Source organism: Mandrillus leucophaeus, unplaced genomic scaffold (genome assembly GCF_000951045.1).
Source record: "Mandrillus leucophaeus isolate KB7577 unplaced genomic scaffold, Mleu.le_1.0 Scaffold24, whole genome shotgun sequence".
NCBI lineage: Eukaryota > Metazoa > Chordata > Mammalia > Primates > Cercopithecidae > Mandrillus > Mandrillus leucophaeus.
In genome coordinates, this window is record NW_012102476.1 from 2,337,477 (window position 1) to 2,352,832 (window position 15,356).

Consider the following 15,356-nt stretch of genomic DNA (forward strand, 5'->3'; position numbering starts at 1 on the left):
GCCCCCACCCCCGCGCCCCAGGTGAGCCCCGGGGTCCAGGTAAGGCTCCGCGATGCAGGTAAGAGCCCCTGGGCGTAGAGGAGGCCTCGGCGACCGCAGGTGAGAGACCCTCCTCTGCTAGGTGACCCTCCACCTTCACGGCGAGGCCTCCTGCCTCCTCCAGGCGGGGGACCCTCTCCCCGATGAACCCCCTAAACCCCCAGTGAACCCCACTGCTCTCCAGATGAGGTCGCAAGGACCAACCAGCGCCTACCCGTCCATGCTCCCCCGAAACTGGGAACTGACAGCCCAGCCCTCCAAAGCCCCTTCCTCCAGCTTCAGCTGCCAGGTCAGCAAGGGTGAGGCCGGAAGCAGGCGGGTGACTCACCCTGGGCTCCTCCGAGCCTCAGTTTCCCCATTGATGCAACCTGAGGCCTCCTCACTGAGTCAAAACTGAGACGCCTCTGGTCCCCGAGAGGCTGCTGGCTCTGGGGAAAGGAGAGAGCAGCCGAGTGTGACAGAGTGAGTCCCCACGGCTCTGGGAGTGCCTCGCATGTGTATGGCCCAGGTCCTGACAGCCCACCTACTCCCTCCCCGGCAGGCACTGGGCTCCCTCTGCTCCCCGTGGGCCGCTCCCCGCGTGGGGCCACTGCCCCCGGCCCCCGCCATGGTGCGGATTTCAAAGCCCAAGACGTTTCAGGCCTACTTGGATGATTGTCACCGGAGGTATAGCTGTGCCCACTGCCGCGCTCACCTGGCCAACCACGACGACCTCATCTCCAAGGTAACCAACCAAGCCACAGTGGGGCTGGAACCTATAGGGGCTGCCTGGCAGCTCCCCACCGGCAGCCCTGACCCCCTCCTCTCTTCCCACCCTCCCACCCTTTAGTCCTTCCAGGGCAGTCAGGGGCGTGCCTACCTCTTCAACTCTGTGTGAGTATCTGGCCTCCCTTCTTGCTTTCCCTGATATCTGTTGTGACCTGTGACCCCTGGCATCCTGCTGAGACTCCCAGAGTTCCCTGGTGCAGGCAGGAAGCTGTGAGCATCATCTCTTGGATGCGGAGGACAGGCACAGTGCTTGAGGGGGGCCCTGTGATGGCAGGACCCTCCCTGGGACTGCCCCATGTCCCCACAGGGTGAACGTGGGCTGCGGGCCAGCCGAGGAGCGGGTGCTGCTGACCGGCCTCCATGCTGTCGCCGACATCCACTGCGAGAACTGCAAGACCACTTTGGGCTGGAAATATGTGAGTCAGCCACCTCTGACCCTAGGCTAGCCTTTGACCTGACCTTCCAACACCTCCTCCTGACAAGCAGTCATCCTATAGCCTTTCAGATTGCATAGGCCTAGCTCACACAAGTCAGACTGTCTTTTCATCCCTGACCACATTTTCTTCTCTTGCACCCTGCAAGGGCTGTAGAACTTTTCTCTTAACCCATCCCTTCTCCCAGGCACTTGGATCTGCATTTGAGAGTTAGGATATAATCAGAGTCACCATTTATTGAATGCTTATGTGCCTTGCACTGTTGTGTGCTTGGCGTCTGTTATCTCATTCAATCATTGCAGTGATCCTGTAGGTAGAAGCTAGTATTATCTCTACAGAACACAGGGAGGCCCAAAGATGTTAGGTAACTGGCCCAAGATCGCACAACTGGTAAGTGACAGAATAGGGACCAGAATCTGAGTTGGTTGGTTTGTTTTTTTTTTTTTGAGACGGAGTCTCGCTCTGTAGCCCGGGCTGGAGTGCAGTGGCCGGATCTCAGCTCACTGCAAGCTCCGCCTCCCAGGTTTACGCCATTCTCCTGCCTCAGCCTCCCGAGTAGCTGGGACTACAGGCGCCCGCCACCTTGCCCGGCTAGTTTTTTGTATTTCTTAGTAGAGACGGGGTTTCATGGTGTTCGCCAGGATGGTCTCGATCTCCTGACCTCGTGATCCGCCCGTCTCGGCCTCCCAAAGTGCTGGGATTACAGGCTTGAGCCACCGCGCCCGGCCTACTCCAAACTCTTGACCACCAGCTTATATTGTCATTCAGAGTATCAGAAAAAATTGCCCCAGACTGTGCAACAACATGGAGGTTGGGTTCACCAGCCTCTCTTTCCATAGCCCTCATTGCCACTGCTGCTGTCCAGGGTCTGATTTCACTACCCTGAGTCTCATTTCCTTATCTGTCAGTGGAAGATAAAGCCACTGTCTAGCGCCCAGGATTGTTACAGGGATCAGATTAGATGTGGCAAAGGAAGATGCTCTTGGGACACTGCAAGGGACAGGATTCTTCAGGCGTCACTTGGAGCTGTGGTGCCTCTGTGAGGTAGATGCCCCAGGCAAAGCCAGCCAGCCAGCCCTGACCTGAGCTCACTGCTGGCCCTGCCACAGATTGGCTGTGTGTCTCTGGACAGGTGGCTTGGCCACTCGACCTCTATCAAAGAGATGGCCGGCCGGGCACGGTGGCTCATGCCTGTAATCCCAGCACTTTGGGAGGCCAAGGTGGGTGGATCACGAAGTCAGGAGATGGAGACCATCCTGGCTAACACGGTGAAACCCCGTCTCTACTAAAAATATTTTAAAAATTAGCTGGGTGTGGTGGTGGGCACCTGTAGTCCCAGCTACCCGTGAGGCTGAGGCAGGAGAGTTGTGTGAACCTGGGAGGCGGAGCTTGTAGTGAGCCGAGATTGCACCACTGCACTCTAGCCTGGGCGAGAGAACGAGACTCCGTCTCAAAAATAATAATAATAATAATAATAATAATAAATAAATAAAGGGCTGGCCTAGACAAGAGGTCAAAAACTCAAGTGCCAGGCCAGGCATGATGGTTCATGCCTGTAATCCTAGCACTTTGGGAGACCGAGGCAGGTGGATCATCTGAGGTCAGGAGTTCAAGAACAGCCTGACTAACATGGCGAAACCCCATCTCTACTAAAAATACAAAAATTAGCTCGGCGTGGTGGCGGGTGCCTGTAGTCCCAGCTACTCAGGAGGCTGAGGCAGGAGAATTGCTTGAACCCAGGAGGCGGAGGTTGCAGTGAGCCGAGATCGTGCCATTGCACTCCAGCTTGGGCAACAGAACGAAACTCCCTCTCAAAATAAAACAAGACAAACAAAAAAAAAAAACCTCAAGTGCCTGCAAGGCCAAGCAGATACTGTAAAGGGTAGCATAGACTGGAGGGGTTGGGAGTTGGGGGCAGGCTGGGCAAACTGGAGTGAGCACGGCCTACTTATATTTTAATACTTTAAAGTTATTTTTATTAAACTGCTGTCCAAGAGAGAGTTTATATATGTCGTTTGCCACATATAATACATGTTGTAGGCCAAAATGGCCATGAAGCCACCAGTTGCAAACCTGAACTGTGAAATCTTTTAGCCACTTCCCTATCTTCTCTGTTGGAGCCATCATTAATACTTGAAAAGTACCTTTGAGTCAGGGAGTTCTACTCTGTTTGTGAGAAACGCGGCCCTGCCCCTCCGCCACAGTTTCCTCATATGTAAAATGGGGCCACTCATGTCCACTCCCCAACCCCTGTGCCTTGTGGTGAGACTGTTGCTCCGGGGATGATGGTCCCGCCCCTCCTTTCAGGAACAGGCCTTTGAGAGCAGCCAGAAGTACAAAGAGGGGAAGTACATCATTGAACTCAACCACATGATCAAAGACAACGGCTGGGACTGACCCCCGCTCCCCGACGCATGTGGCTCCAGCCCGGCCTGGCCGCTGGGGAGCGCCACCGGCTTCCCTCCGCCCAAAGGGAGCTCTGGACCCTCAGGGCCCCTGAAGAGGACGGATCCAGCTCCTGTACATATATTTTATTGCATGCACTGTGACCTTGGGGGGAGAACAGAAGGGGGACGACGCCCCCGCACCTCCTGCGATCTGGCTGGCTTGGATCTCGTTTTTAACCCCCTCCTTCCCCGCTTGCCCTATAGATATGGCCTGTGTTCTGCTCTCCTGGCCCCAGTGCACCGTCTGCTCTGTGAACTCCTCCCACCAGGCCCCTCTTACCCCACGCGTGTCTGTCCCCCTCGTTCTGTAGCGTTTGTACATAATAAAACAATGGAGTGGAGACAGCTCAGGCTCGCGTGTAATCCGGGGAGGGGAAGCTAAAGCGGAGATTTCTGCCCCTATAGACCTGTGCGGTTCTGAGACCCGGCGGGGCATGGGATAGGCAAGTCGTTCAAGCTGGGTCTCCAGGAACCGGGGCGGTCTCACTGCCGGCGGAGGCCCTGAGCCCACTCTGGCTGCCTACGCTGTGACCTCGCCTGATCTGCGTGTGCTCGTCTGCAGCATTTGGCCGCCGCCTAGGGACAGCGCCCCAGGGAGGCAACCGCGTCGCCGGCCTCTCAGCCCCCTCGCGGCCGGACTACAACTTCCAGCGGCCCCCGCGTGGTCCGTCCGGCTCCTTCGGGCGCGCCTCAACGCTGGGCCTGCCGGGAAGTGTAGTTCCGAGGGTTCCCCAGCGTGGGACCTTCTGGGAAACCCTGCCGCGAGGCGTCAGAAGCTGTCGGACTGTGCGCGCCTCCGAACCTTGGAGGCTTGGCTCAGGGTGGAGGTTTTTTTTTAAAGCATGGGGACCGGGGAGGACTACGGTGCTCGGGACTGGGCTGCGGCCTCCTCGCGACCCCGAGTGCCCTATGAAATCAGCTCAGGCCGCATCCCTCCAGCCTGCACTTTCCCTCTGGTCATGCTGCTTGCTTCCAGGGCCCGGCCTCCAAGTGAAGGGGGGCGGAGGGCGGTCACCTGCCAGGAGGTTGGGGGCGCCAAGGTGTGTCCCGGGACTCCAGGCTCCGTCCAGGCTCCATGCCCCGCCCCCCAGCTTATCCCTAGCTGGGGCTCCCCCCCGTGGGAACGGGGACCAGCTGGCCGGAAGCGCCAAACTGCGTCCCTGTCCGAGCCCCGGGGATCAATCAAGCCGAGGAGTTAATTATGTAATGAGGGGGCAGGGGGTCGAGGCTAATGAAGCCGCCGGGGGTGGGGAGGGAGGGAAGGAGGGGACCGTACCCAGGTATCCGGCCCCTACTTGGACCCCTTCGAGGCCCCAGGGGTCTCCACCCCAGCCCAAATCCAGGGCCCCAAAGAGGGGAGGGGCTGTGATCCTGGGTCTGGAAGGGGCTGAGCTGTGAGCTATAAAGGGGGCATCTCGCAGCACCGGGGGCTCTAGGCAGCGAGACTTGAGGCCAGACGGAACTACAACATGTACCATCCACGAGACTTGTACCCGTCCCTGGGGGCCGGCTACCGCCTGGGGCCCGCCCAACCTGGGGCCGACTCCAGCTTCCCACCCGGCCTAGCAGAGGGCTACCGCTACCCCGGTGAGCGTTGGGACCAGCTCCTGGGTAGGAGAATAGGGAGGCTGGGGCCCTTGGCTGGCTCCTCATTCTTCCCCGGCTTCCAGACCTGGACACCCCCAAACTGGATTGCTTCCTCTCCGGGATGGAGGCTGCTCCCCGCACCCTGGCCGCACACCCACCTCTGCCCCTTCTGCCCCCTGCCATGGGCACTGAGCCGGCCCCATCAGCTCCAGAGGCCCTTCATTCCCTCCCTGGGGTCAGCCTGAGCCTGGAGAACCGGGAGCTATGGAAGGAGTTCAGCTCTGTGGGAACAGAAATGATCATCACCAAAGCTGGGAGGTGAGGGGCTGGTCAGGGTCCGTGTTTCTGGTGGGGGTCTCCTGGGAAAAGCAGAGTCCCTGGGGAGCGGCTAGGTCTGGGAGGTTCCCTAGGGGCTAGAGTTCTGCCTAGGCTTAGAATCTGACTATGGCCTGGGGCAGGGGTTACTCTGTGGCTGGAATCAGGAGTCATTCTGTGACAAGGGTTAAGGGCTAGTCTGTGGAGTCTGTGGCTGAGTTTAGGGACCAATCTATGGCAAGGGTCATGGGTCAGTCTGGGGCAGGGTCAGGAAGTCCTGCTGGGTTATAGGTTAGTGTGTGGCCTAGATCAGTGTCCAGACAAGGACAGGGGGTCAAGGGCCAGCCCAGTGACCAGCATCAGGGAAATCTGACCAGGACTGGGGATCAGTATGCAGCTTGAATAGGACTCAGTATATCTAGGTCCAGGGTCACCCTAGAGGCAGGGACATGGTCAGTGTGTGGCCTGAGACGAGGTCTTTAGGGCAGGAGCTCAAGCCCTAGCGTGGAAAGTCCTCAGCCCTACTGCAGGCAGGGTATATTTTTTCTAAAGCAAATTCATCTAAAAGCTGCAGATTCTGGTGCTGGACATCAGGGGAGGAGAGGAGGGTGGGGACAGGAAGCTCCTGGCAAGAAAGTTAGTCACCCCTGCTTCTGCAAATGCGCTTTGAGGGGTAGGAGTCATGGCTCTGTTCCTAACCTGCTGTGTGACAGATCGCTTAACCTGTCTGTCCTGTTTCCCCAAATGTAAAATGAGACAAGAAAACCTTCCAGATCTAAGATTCTGCCCTCTGGGTTCTTTTTTTTTATTTTTATTTTTTGAGATGGAGTCTCACTCTGTTGCCCAGGCTGGAGTGCAGTGGCACTATCTCGTCAGCTCACCACAACCTCTGCTTTCTGGATTCAAGCGATTCTCCTGCCTCAGCCTCCCGAGTAGCTGGCACTACAGGCACACACCACCACACCTGGCTAATTTTTGTATTTTTAGTAGAGACAGTGTTTCACCATATTAGCCAGGCTGGGTCTCAAATTTCTGACCTCATGATCTCGCCTCAGCTTCCTAAAGTGCTGGGATTACAGGCGTGAACCACTGCACCTGGCCCTTTTTCCTTTTTCAGAGACAGGGTCTTGCCCTGTTGCCCAGGCTGGAGTGCAGTGGTGCAATTGTGGCTCACTGTAGTCTTGACCTCCCAGGCTCAAGTGACCCTCCCGCCTCAGCCTCTGTAGTAACTGGGACTATCAGTGTGCACCACCATGCCTGGCTAACTTTTTAATTTTTTGTAGAGATGGAGTCTTTCTGTGTTGCCCAAGCTGGTCTTGAATTCCTGGACTCGAGATCCTCCCACCTTGGCCTCCCAAAGTATTGGGATTAGAGGTGTGAGCCACAGCCTCCGGCCTGCCCTCTGGGTTCTAATTCCACCTCCCTTGATGTTTCTCTGACAGCTCTGGGGAGCCTGCTGCTATGTCCCGTTACTGGTGCTGGGCCCACCCCTGGCCAGTGGGTAGCACCAGGCCTCTCCTGTCCCCTCCCTTGCACAGGCGCATGTTCCCTGCCTGCCGAGTGTCAGTCACTGGCCTGGACCCCGAGGCCCGTTACCTGTTTCTTCTGGACGTGGTTCCGGTGGACGGGGCTCGCTATCGCTGGCAGGGCCGGCGGTGGGAGCCCAGCGGCAAGGCAGAGCCCCGCCTGCCCGACCGTGTCTACATTCACCCCGACTCTCCTGCCACTGGTGCACATTGGATGAGGCAGCCTGTGTCTTTCCATCGTGTCAAGCTCACCAACAGCACGCTGGACCCCCACGGCCACGTGAGGCCCAGGCTGGGACTCTAGGATAGGGTTGGGGGGTGCTAGAAGGGAGGCCAAGGCTGGGGCACAGGGCAGGGAATCACTCCCATTTCCTCCCTCCCAGCTGATCCTGCACTCCATGCACAAGTACCAACCCCGCATACACCTAGTTCGGGCAGCTCAGCTCTGCAGCCAGCACTGGGGGGGCATGGCTTCCTTTCGCTTCCCGGAGACCACATTCATCTCCGTGACAGCCTACCAGAACCCACGGGTGAGTGCCCCTGCTTGAGGGGGTGGTGGCACCCTGCCCAGACCACAGTTGCTTTGACCCTGGATGTGTGTCCCCAGATCACACAACTGAAGATTGCAGCCAATCCCTTTGCCAAAGGCTTCCGGGAGAACGGCAGAAACTGTAAGAGGTGGGAGTTGTTCATTCATTCGTTCATGCATTCAACAAATGTTTATTAATCACTCACTGTGTGCCAGGCACCGTGCTGGACGTCAGGAATACAGTGGTAAGTAAAAACATTCATTCACTGACTCAGCAAATACTTATATAGTACCTGCTATGTGCCAGGGACAGTTCCAGGCACTGGAGATAAATCAAACAAAGTAAACCAAAGCCCCAGCCCTGATGGAACTGATTTCTAGTGGGGACAGCAGACAAGCAGACAAGAGAAATAAATAAAATGCCATCTGTTAGGAAGCCATTCTAAAGAGAAGAGAGACCAGGTGCGGTGGCTTGCTTCTGTAATCCCAGCACTCTGGGAGGCTGAGGCGGGCAGATCACCTGAGGTCAGAAGTTTGAGACCAGCCTGCCAACACAGTGAAACCCTGTTTCTACTAAAAATACAAAAATTAGCCAGGCATGGTGGCACGCGCCTGTAATCCCAACTACTCGGGAGGCTGAGGCAGGAGAATCTCTTGAACCCAGGAGGTGGAGGTTGCAGTGAGTCGAGATCGTGCCATTGCATTCCAGCTTAGGCAACAAGAGTAAAACTTCGTATCAAAAAAGAAAGAAAGAAAGAAAGAAAACTCTGTCACAAAAAAAAAAAAAAAAAAAGGAAAAAAGGAGAAGAGAAATAAACAGGAAAGGATACAAAGGATTGGGGTGAGCTATTAGATAAGAGGCCTGAAAAGGCCTTGGCAGGAAGAAGACACTTGAGAAAGAGCTGAAGGAAGTATGGGAGGGAGCCAGGTGGGCATCTGGCAAAGCACACTAGGGAGTGGGAACAGCACGTGCAAAGGCCCTGAGGTGGGGCTGTGCCTGTGGCGTGGCTGCAGTGGAGTAAGTAGGAGTCAGGCAGGGGAGGGGAAGCCAGGTTATCTTGGACAGTAAAGGTTCCATAAGGCCGTGGGAACTGTTCCAAGTGTAGCCCCTCAGAGCTGGCCCCTGCCCTCAAGGAGCTTCCAGTTTGTCAGAAGAGACAGACATGAACCAAGGAGTCACTCCATCAAATGCAAAAGCATTTGCATTTAACTGTCTCATAACTGTGACAGATGTTATGAGGGAGGGGTGTGTGCTCTCGGAGATCAGGGAGGACTTCCTTGAGGAACTTGCGCTTGCACTAAGGCAAGGATAGGTTTGGTGGCTCATGCCTGTAGTCACAGCGCTTTAGGAGGCTGAGATGGAAAGATCACTTGAGCCCAGGAGTCGGAGGATGCAGTGAGCTGTGACCATGTCACTGCACTCCAGACTGCACTCCAGCCTGGGCAACATAGCAAGACCGCATCTCAAATTTTAAAAATGAAAAGAAAAAGGATGGGTTCAGCAGGTGAAGAGGGGACAGAAGAGGATTCCAGACAGAGGCTCAGAGTGGAGATGGGGCAGAAGGATGAGCTAGGTGAGGCCGTGCCCTGGCCTTGCCTCTGGGAAGGAGTTTCCATTGATAGTAAACACAATAGTAAAGCATGGACAAGCTTGAGCAGGGACAAAATTCCAGCTCTGCCACTTCCTAGTTATTTAATTTTCTGGCCTTGTTTCTTCATCTGTAAAATGGGTATAATGATGGCCCCTACCCGACAGGGTCCCTGGGAGGGTGAAATGCCTGGCACTGGGTAAGTACTGTTATTACCATCACCATGGCCATCACCGTCATCATCATCACCACCACTGTTTCCCAGGGAGCGAGATGCCCGTGTGAAGAGGAAACTGCGGGGCCCAGAGCCAGCAGCCACAGAGGCCTATGGGAGCGGAGGTGAGTATAGTCCCGATGGCGATGGGGCCAGGCCTGACACACGGATCCTCCCTAGCCCAACCTCTCCCTTCCCTCTCCCCAGAAACACCAGGTGGTCCCTGCGACTCCACTCTGGGTGGAGACATTCATGAATCAGACCCAGAACAGGCCTCAGCCCCTGGGGAAGTCACCACTGCCCTGGCACCTCCGTGTGGTGGCCCCAGTGCCGAGGCCTACCTCATGCACCCTGCGGCTTTCCACGGGGCCCCCAGTCACCTTCCCACCAGGTGAGTGGGACAGGGGACCAGGCGGGGCTGTGGGACCCTCGGCACTGCTCTGACATCCTTCTCTCCTATGTCAGGAGCCCCAGCTTCCCGGAGGCTCCAGACTCTGGGCGCTCAGCCCCCTACTCGGCTGCATTTCTGGAGCTGCCGCCCGGGCCAGGGGGCTCCGGGTACCCAGCGGCTCCACCGGCGGCACCCTTTGCCCCGCACTTTCTCCAAGGGGGCCCCTTCCCTTTACCATACCCCGGGCCTGGGGGCTATCTGGATGTGGGCTCCAAACCCATGTACTGAGCCATTGCTGGGCCCCTCTGCCTCCATCACAAACCTCCTGCTCCCTTCCCCCAGCCCTGGAGCCCCCTCACCTCCACCAGCCCCATCCCCCACACCAAATGGCTGCCTTGGGCCTGCCCACTCCCCCCCCACAACTTCACACCTTGATTTCACTCCCACCCTGCTCTGGCTTCAAAGCCCAACCAAGGCTGCTGGGAGTCCAGCTGGGGCCTGCTTCCCCTTCCCGGCTCTCACCTCCGTGTGAATGGAAGGGGCTCTGCCTGGCCAAATGGGGCTACAGACCAGTATCCCCACCTACCGGGTCCCCCTGTGAGCTCTTGGGGGGGGGGCTCAATCCCCACCCCCACACCACTAGTGCAGGCCACACCAGTCTGTTGTTCTGGGACCAGAGTATTTTTGTTAATAAAACTCAAAAGCCATCCATGCTCAGGAAACATTGAAGCTCCTGTGTTTGGCCCTGGGCGGGGCTGGGTGAGCAAAGGCTTTGCTAGGAGACCCAGACCCAGATCTAAACCTGTGTTTCCAGCTGCCTGACCTAGCACGAAATCTACCAGCTCTCTAGGCCCATCTCTTCAGAAAAATGGAGAAATCAGAATCTCGTGATGCTGTTAATAAGGCTGCCATGAGAACAGAGCCCTCTCCCTAGCGCTGGGGAAGCCAGCGGGCAGTGGCCCCTGGAGGCCCTGGGCAAGCTGACTGGCCTGAGCCTGGCCCTCCTGGCAGGTCGGGGCCCTGAGGCAGTCAAGGCCCTGAGGTCCACCCCAGGTCCCAGGCCAGCAACCCTATGCATTCCCAACCAAGTCTGGCAAAAACCCAAAGACCATTTTTCTTCTTTTATTAGAATTTTTTTTTTCTTTTTTTTTTCTCAAAATTTTTATCTAAAAACAAACAGAAAAAAGAAGGAAAAAAAGAAAAAAAAATTATTGGAAACTTCATGGTTCAAGTGGGGAGAGAGGAGAGGAGGAACATGGAGCTGGGTCTCCAGGCCTCTCCAGAGAAGTCCTCACCCTCGAAGCACCCTCTTGGGGAAGAGCAGAGTCGGGATAGCTCCCCCCACAACGCCCAGCCTCCGTCTGAGGAAGAAGGCAGAGTCACAGTGGTCCGAGGGCCAGAAGGGCTGTAAGGGCAGGGGCCGGGGGGGGTCACAGGAAGTAGTCAGCCACGGGCTTCTTGGAGGGGATGCCCCGTGTCTCTTGGGGAGCGGCCTCAAAGATGATGAAATCTTTCTGGAGATGCTCGTCCAGCTCCAAGATGGCTGCCACATTTCCACAGCTGGAAGGCGGGGCAGCAGGGTCAGAAGCAGCTCGGCTCAGATGCCCGCCCCTCCCAGCCCGGCCCAGCTGGCTCACCGGTAGCAGTAGTTGGGTGCCGACCACACAGTGAGCACGGTCTCATTGAAGTGCCACTTGTAACCTTCCATCACCAGTTGGTGGGCACGGCAGATCATGTCAATGTCGTTGGCTGCATTGAACTGGGCCACCACGTCACTGCCAAATAGGTAGCCAGCCCCTCGGGGGCTCACGCCCCAGCCTGTGGTGTCTGATGGGGCAAGGGAGGGATGGAGAGGGATATCCTCAGGCTTCTCCGGCTGCCAGCACTGCCCCTTGAGGGTGAGCAGCCTGGCCCCTCCCCAAGTCCACCAGAGGCCCATGGAACCAGAGCATGGGGCCTGAATATGGTCTGTGGGATGGTGGGGACCAGGACAGCAAATGTAGGGGCAGATGAGCTCCAGAGGAGAAAGAATGCCCAATGGCTGGGACCCCCTCATAATGACAGTGATCATATAATCCCTGGCCAAACAGTACACAGGAGTGAAAGGGGTGCTCCCAAAGACAGAAGGGCACCCAGTGCTGTCACAGAGTGGTCGGGAGTGGCTGTGGAGCAGTGGCTGCATGTATGCGTGTGTCTGTGTGTGTGTGGCTGTGGAGCAGAGGCCTCACGTGCGTGTGGCTATGATGGAGCAGACAGAGAGTGTGTGTGTGCGCGTGTGCCTGTGTGTATGTGTGACAAGAACTCTGGCTGGTCCTCAGAAGACCTGACTTTAAATCTCAGCTCTGCTCTACACTAGTGGAGAACCCACAAAATGAGGGGTCTCAGGGTGCTATCATTCTGGGGTTCTGACCTCTGAAGAAGCTGCTGTCATGTTCCAAGATCCCTTCACTTCAGGGAGCAATGACTTAGTTGTCCTCTACAGCCCTCTGAGCCATGCCCCAAGCCACTGTGCGTTCAAAGCATCTGTCATGCAGGCCTCCCTGCTCAACCTCCAGGGTTCCAGCCATTTGGTAGGTGGAGGACAGATGCCAGTGAAGGCCAGCCCTGCTCCCTCTCTTTCCCAACCCCTCCTGGCTGTCCCTGTCTGCCCCTGCCCACATGCCCTCACCTTCTGGGTCAGACCAGAGGAGGTCACACATGGGCCCATCATGAGGCACCTCTTGCTTTCGGTCAATTGTCCGAATCTGATCCAGGGTCTGGATGGAGGGGGAGAGACCCCCGTGCACACAGAAGATCTACAGGGGACAGCAAGGAAAGAGGGCGGGGCTGAGGCCTGGAGCCCCCCTCCTCTCCCCGTCCCATGGAGCCCTGAGCTGGCCTACCTTGCCATCGATGATGGCTGACAGGCTGAGGTAGTCGAAGATCTCGGTGCAGTAGCGCCACACAGTCACCGAGCCGTACTTGCGCAGGCACTCATCGTAGAATCCGTAGACCTGCGTGATCTGGCGACTCTCATGGTTGCCCCGGATGAGCGTGATGCGGTCAGGATAGCGAACCTGGGGGTGGCCACCAAGCCGGGGCTGGCGCCTAGACGGTCTCTCCACACATCCCTCTCTGACCTCCTCATGCCATCCTCACAACCACTGCCCAGCACACTCCTGGAACCTCTCGCCTGATCGTGTGGCATCAGCCACCTCCCAGGCCTGCAGGACCCCTCCAGAGAATGTAAACCTGACCCATCCCCATCAACTATGAACCTAATGGCTCTTCTTTCACCTGCCAGACACAGACTGGGTCCCTAAGCAAGGCACCCAGGCCCTTTAATGACCTGCCACATTCGCAACAGTGAGCCTCTGCCCCTCCCAGAATGCTGCCCCAGTGGCCTCACCACCACCACCCCCAAGTCTCTGACCACCCCCAAAAGCAGAATCGGTCCATCATCAGTGACACAGCTCCAAGGTGGGGCTGGCCACAGTAGGAGATGAGGGTGGAATGGACTAAGACAGGCCCGACCCGAGGTGGCCCAGGTTGGGGGTGCAGAAGCCGGGGACTACCACCTTAAGTGCCAGCAGCAGGAGGAACGTTTCGACACTGTAGAAGCCACGGTCCACAAAGTCCCCCATGAAGAGGTAGTTGGTCTCAGGGACATCGCCACCCACCTGTGGGGAAGTAGAAAGTTTTGCCCTGTCCTAAACAGTCCCCTACCCCCTACCTGTTTCTGTCCAGCAGAGGCCCTTCTTCCACAACTGCCCATCTAACTCGGGGCCTCTTGCCCCCACTCCACGCCCCCAAATTAAGGCTCCCACCCTCGATTAAAGGGGTCTTCTAGTCATCCCCGTTACATTTCGCAGTATTGGCCACACACTTACTCTGAACAGCTCTTTGAGGTCATAGAATTGTCCATGGATGTCACCGCACACCTGGGGAGCAGGAAGGGGGGATTGGAACTCGAGCAGTGGGAGTTGCCAGGGACGACCCTCCAAACACCTGCTGCTTTAGGGAGCTTTATTGCTCTTGGCTACACTTCTGCTTCCTAGGGCCAAAATTCTCTCCCACCCCAAGTCAGTCTGCTCCAGAAACACACCCACTGTTCCATGTGGAGTACCAACTATTCTGTAGGCAAGAGCTAGAACTAAGTCCTTCCAGGTAGATGTCCCGGCCCCCTCCTCTCTCCACTCCCCTCAAAGTACCCAGAATCAAGTTACTAACACAGAGCCCTGGAGACATGTGAGCAGAATCACTCACCAAATAGGAGTCCTTCTGCCCTGGCCAAGAATCTCCACTAACAAATCCAAAGTCCCTTCCCACACCCCTCTTTCTTTCCTTTTTCTTCTCTTCTCTCTTTTCTTTTTCTTTCTTTCTTTTCTTTCTTTCCTTTTTTTCTTCCTTCCTTCCTTCCTCTCTCTCTCTCTCTTTCTCTCGAGACACAGTCTCCCTCTGTCACCCAGGCTGGAGGGAAGTGGCCCGATCTCGGCTCACTGCAATCTCCACCTCCCAGGTTCAAGCGATTCTTCTGCCTCAGCCTCCCAAGGAGCTGGGATTACAGGCACCTGCCACCACACGTGGCTAATTTTTGTATTTTTAGTAGAGACGGGGTTTCACCATGTTGGCCAGGCTGGTCTTGAACTCCTGACCTCAAGTGATGTGCCCATCTTGCCCTCCCAAAGTGCTGGGATTACAGGTGTGAGCCATCGTGCACAGCAACCCCCACTTCTTATAACAGTGCTCCCTTGAAGATGAGGGAAAGGACAGACAAAAGAGGCTTAGGGGTGGGCTTATAGAGCCCCCAAGATGAAGAGGAAAGTCCATGTGCCTAAAAGACCAGGCCCGGCTCTGCAGGGACAGCAGGTACTCACTGTGACTGGCGAGTCCACTCTCTGCACGTTGCTCTCCTCTACCAAGATCTCTCTGGAGACAGGAGAAGACCAGGGTCACCACAGCCAGGCCAGCCCAGCCCAATTCCTGACCTTTTTTGGCAGGGAGGGGAGGATATGAGGTGGTTCTCGAACCTCCAGGGGGCAGGAGTGAAGCGTACAGTCTCCCCAGAACAGGCTGGCCACAGCCCTCCAGCATGCAACACCCTTCCGTGGCTCCCTGCTGCCAAAAGGACAAAGTCCAAGCTCTTATTCCAGCGTTCCAGGCCTTCTGAGAAGGCTGGGACTTTTCCAGCCCTGACTCCCCCTGCTGCTCCCTCTTCCGCATCCAGGACTCACTCCTGGGAGGCGGGTCTCCCCATCCTCTCCACAGCAGAGTTTAAGTAACTCTTGGCCAATCACAGAGCCCTTTTCCCAGGCTATCCAGACACAAGGGTAGGTGCCCAGGACAGGCCCACCAGTGGATGCACCTTCAAAGTAATGCGCTCTTGGCCAGGCACGGTGGCTCACACCTGTAATCTCAGCACTTTGGGAGGCCGAGGTGTGCAGATCACGAGGTCAGGAGTTCGAGACCAGCCTGACCAACATGGTGAAACCCCATCTCTACTAAAAATACAAAAATTAGCCAGGCGTGGTGGTGCGT

At 56.6% G+C, this 15,356-nt stretch overlaps 3 protein-coding genes across 10 annotated transcripts in view; 2 read left to right on the forward strand and 1 right to left on the reverse strand.

Moving 5' to 3' along the window:
* The window catches only part of YPEL3 (yippee-like 3 (Drosophila)), a 5,133-nt gene extending 1,100 nt beyond the window's left edge, over nt 1–4,033 (forward strand). For 2 of the 3 annotated variants that reach the window (XM_011982387.1, XM_011982388.1), the window contains exons 2-5: nt 581–763; nt 869–912; nt 1,115–1,223; nt 3,549–4,033. In XM_011982387.1, coding sequence (XP_011837777.1) covers nt 647–763; nt 869–912; nt 1,115–1,223; nt 3,549–3,638 — 360 coding nt within the window. In that variant the 5' untranslated portion in view covers nt 581–646 and the 3' untranslated portion in view covers nt 3,639–4,033. Of the gene's footprint in view, nt 764–868; nt 913–1,114; nt 1,224–3,548 lie in introns of all 3 variants that reach the window. The other variant, XM_011982386.1, reaches the window with a different exon arrangement.
* Nucleotides 4,034–4,418: 385 nt separating this feature from the next.
* On the forward strand, nt 4,419–10,561 carry TBX6 (T-box 6). 3 transcript variants are annotated; one of them, XM_011982391.1, is made up of 9 exons: nt 4,464–4,474; nt 5,110–5,275; nt 5,359–5,593; nt 7,129–7,396; nt 7,500–7,646; nt 7,724–7,794; nt 9,500–9,573; nt 9,656–9,839; nt 9,914–10,561. In XM_011982391.1, exons 2-9 carry the CDS (start codon nt 5,158–5,160, stop codon nt 10,125–10,127), a joined length of 1,311 nt encoding a protein of 436 aa, XP_011837781.1. In that variant the 5' UTR covers nt 4,464–4,474; nt 5,110–5,157; the 3' UTR covers nt 10,128–10,561. The 3 variants fall into 3 exon arrangements, with proteins under 3 accessions (XP_011837779.1, XP_011837780.1, XP_011837781.1); XM_011982389.1 differs by having other exon boundaries at nt 4,419–5,275; nt 7,033–7,396; XM_011982390.1 differs by having other exon boundaries at nt 4,419–5,275.
* Nucleotides 10,562–10,946: 385 nt separating this feature from the next.
* The window catches only part of PPP4C (protein phosphatase 4, catalytic subunit), a 16,320-nt gene continuing 11,910 nt past the window's right edge, over nt 10,947–15,356 (reverse strand). Inside the window, exons 3-9 of one of the 4 annotated variants that reach the window (XM_011982398.1) lie at nt 14,696–14,747; nt 13,709–13,759; nt 13,397–13,498; nt 12,722–12,895; nt 12,508–12,634; nt 11,477–11,666; nt 10,947–11,399 (exon numbers count right to left, since the gene is read on the reverse strand). In XM_011982398.1, coding sequence (XP_011837788.1) covers nt 11,270–11,399; nt 11,477–11,666; nt 12,508–12,634; nt 12,722–12,895; nt 13,397–13,498; nt 13,709–13,759; nt 14,696–14,747 — 826 coding nt within the window. In that variant the 3' untranslated portion in view covers nt 10,947–11,269. Of the gene's footprint in view, nt 11,400–11,476; nt 11,667–12,507; nt 12,635–12,721; nt 12,896–13,396; nt 13,499–13,708; nt 13,760–14,695; nt 14,807–15,356 lie in introns of all 4 variants that reach the window. The other 3 variants (XM_011982401.1, XM_011982400.1, XM_011982399.1) reach the window with 3 other exon arrangements.

What these genes read in the sequence shown, in the direction of transcription:
- TBX6 (XM_011982389.1), top strand. Translation starts at nt 5,158, where the DNA reads ATGTACCATCCACGAGACTTGTACCCGTCCCTGGGGGCCGGCTACCGC. An exon ending in AGAGGGCTACCGCTACCCCG is followed by an intron (nt 5,276 to 5,358) that starts GTGAGCGTTGGG and finishes CCCGGCTTCCAG; the next exon opens with ACCTGGACACCCCCAAACTG. An exon ending in ATCATCACCAAAGCTGGGAG is followed by an intron (nt 5,594 to 7,032) that starts GTGAGGGGCTGG and finishes TTTCTCTGACAG; the next exon opens with CTCTGGGGAGCCTGCTGCTA.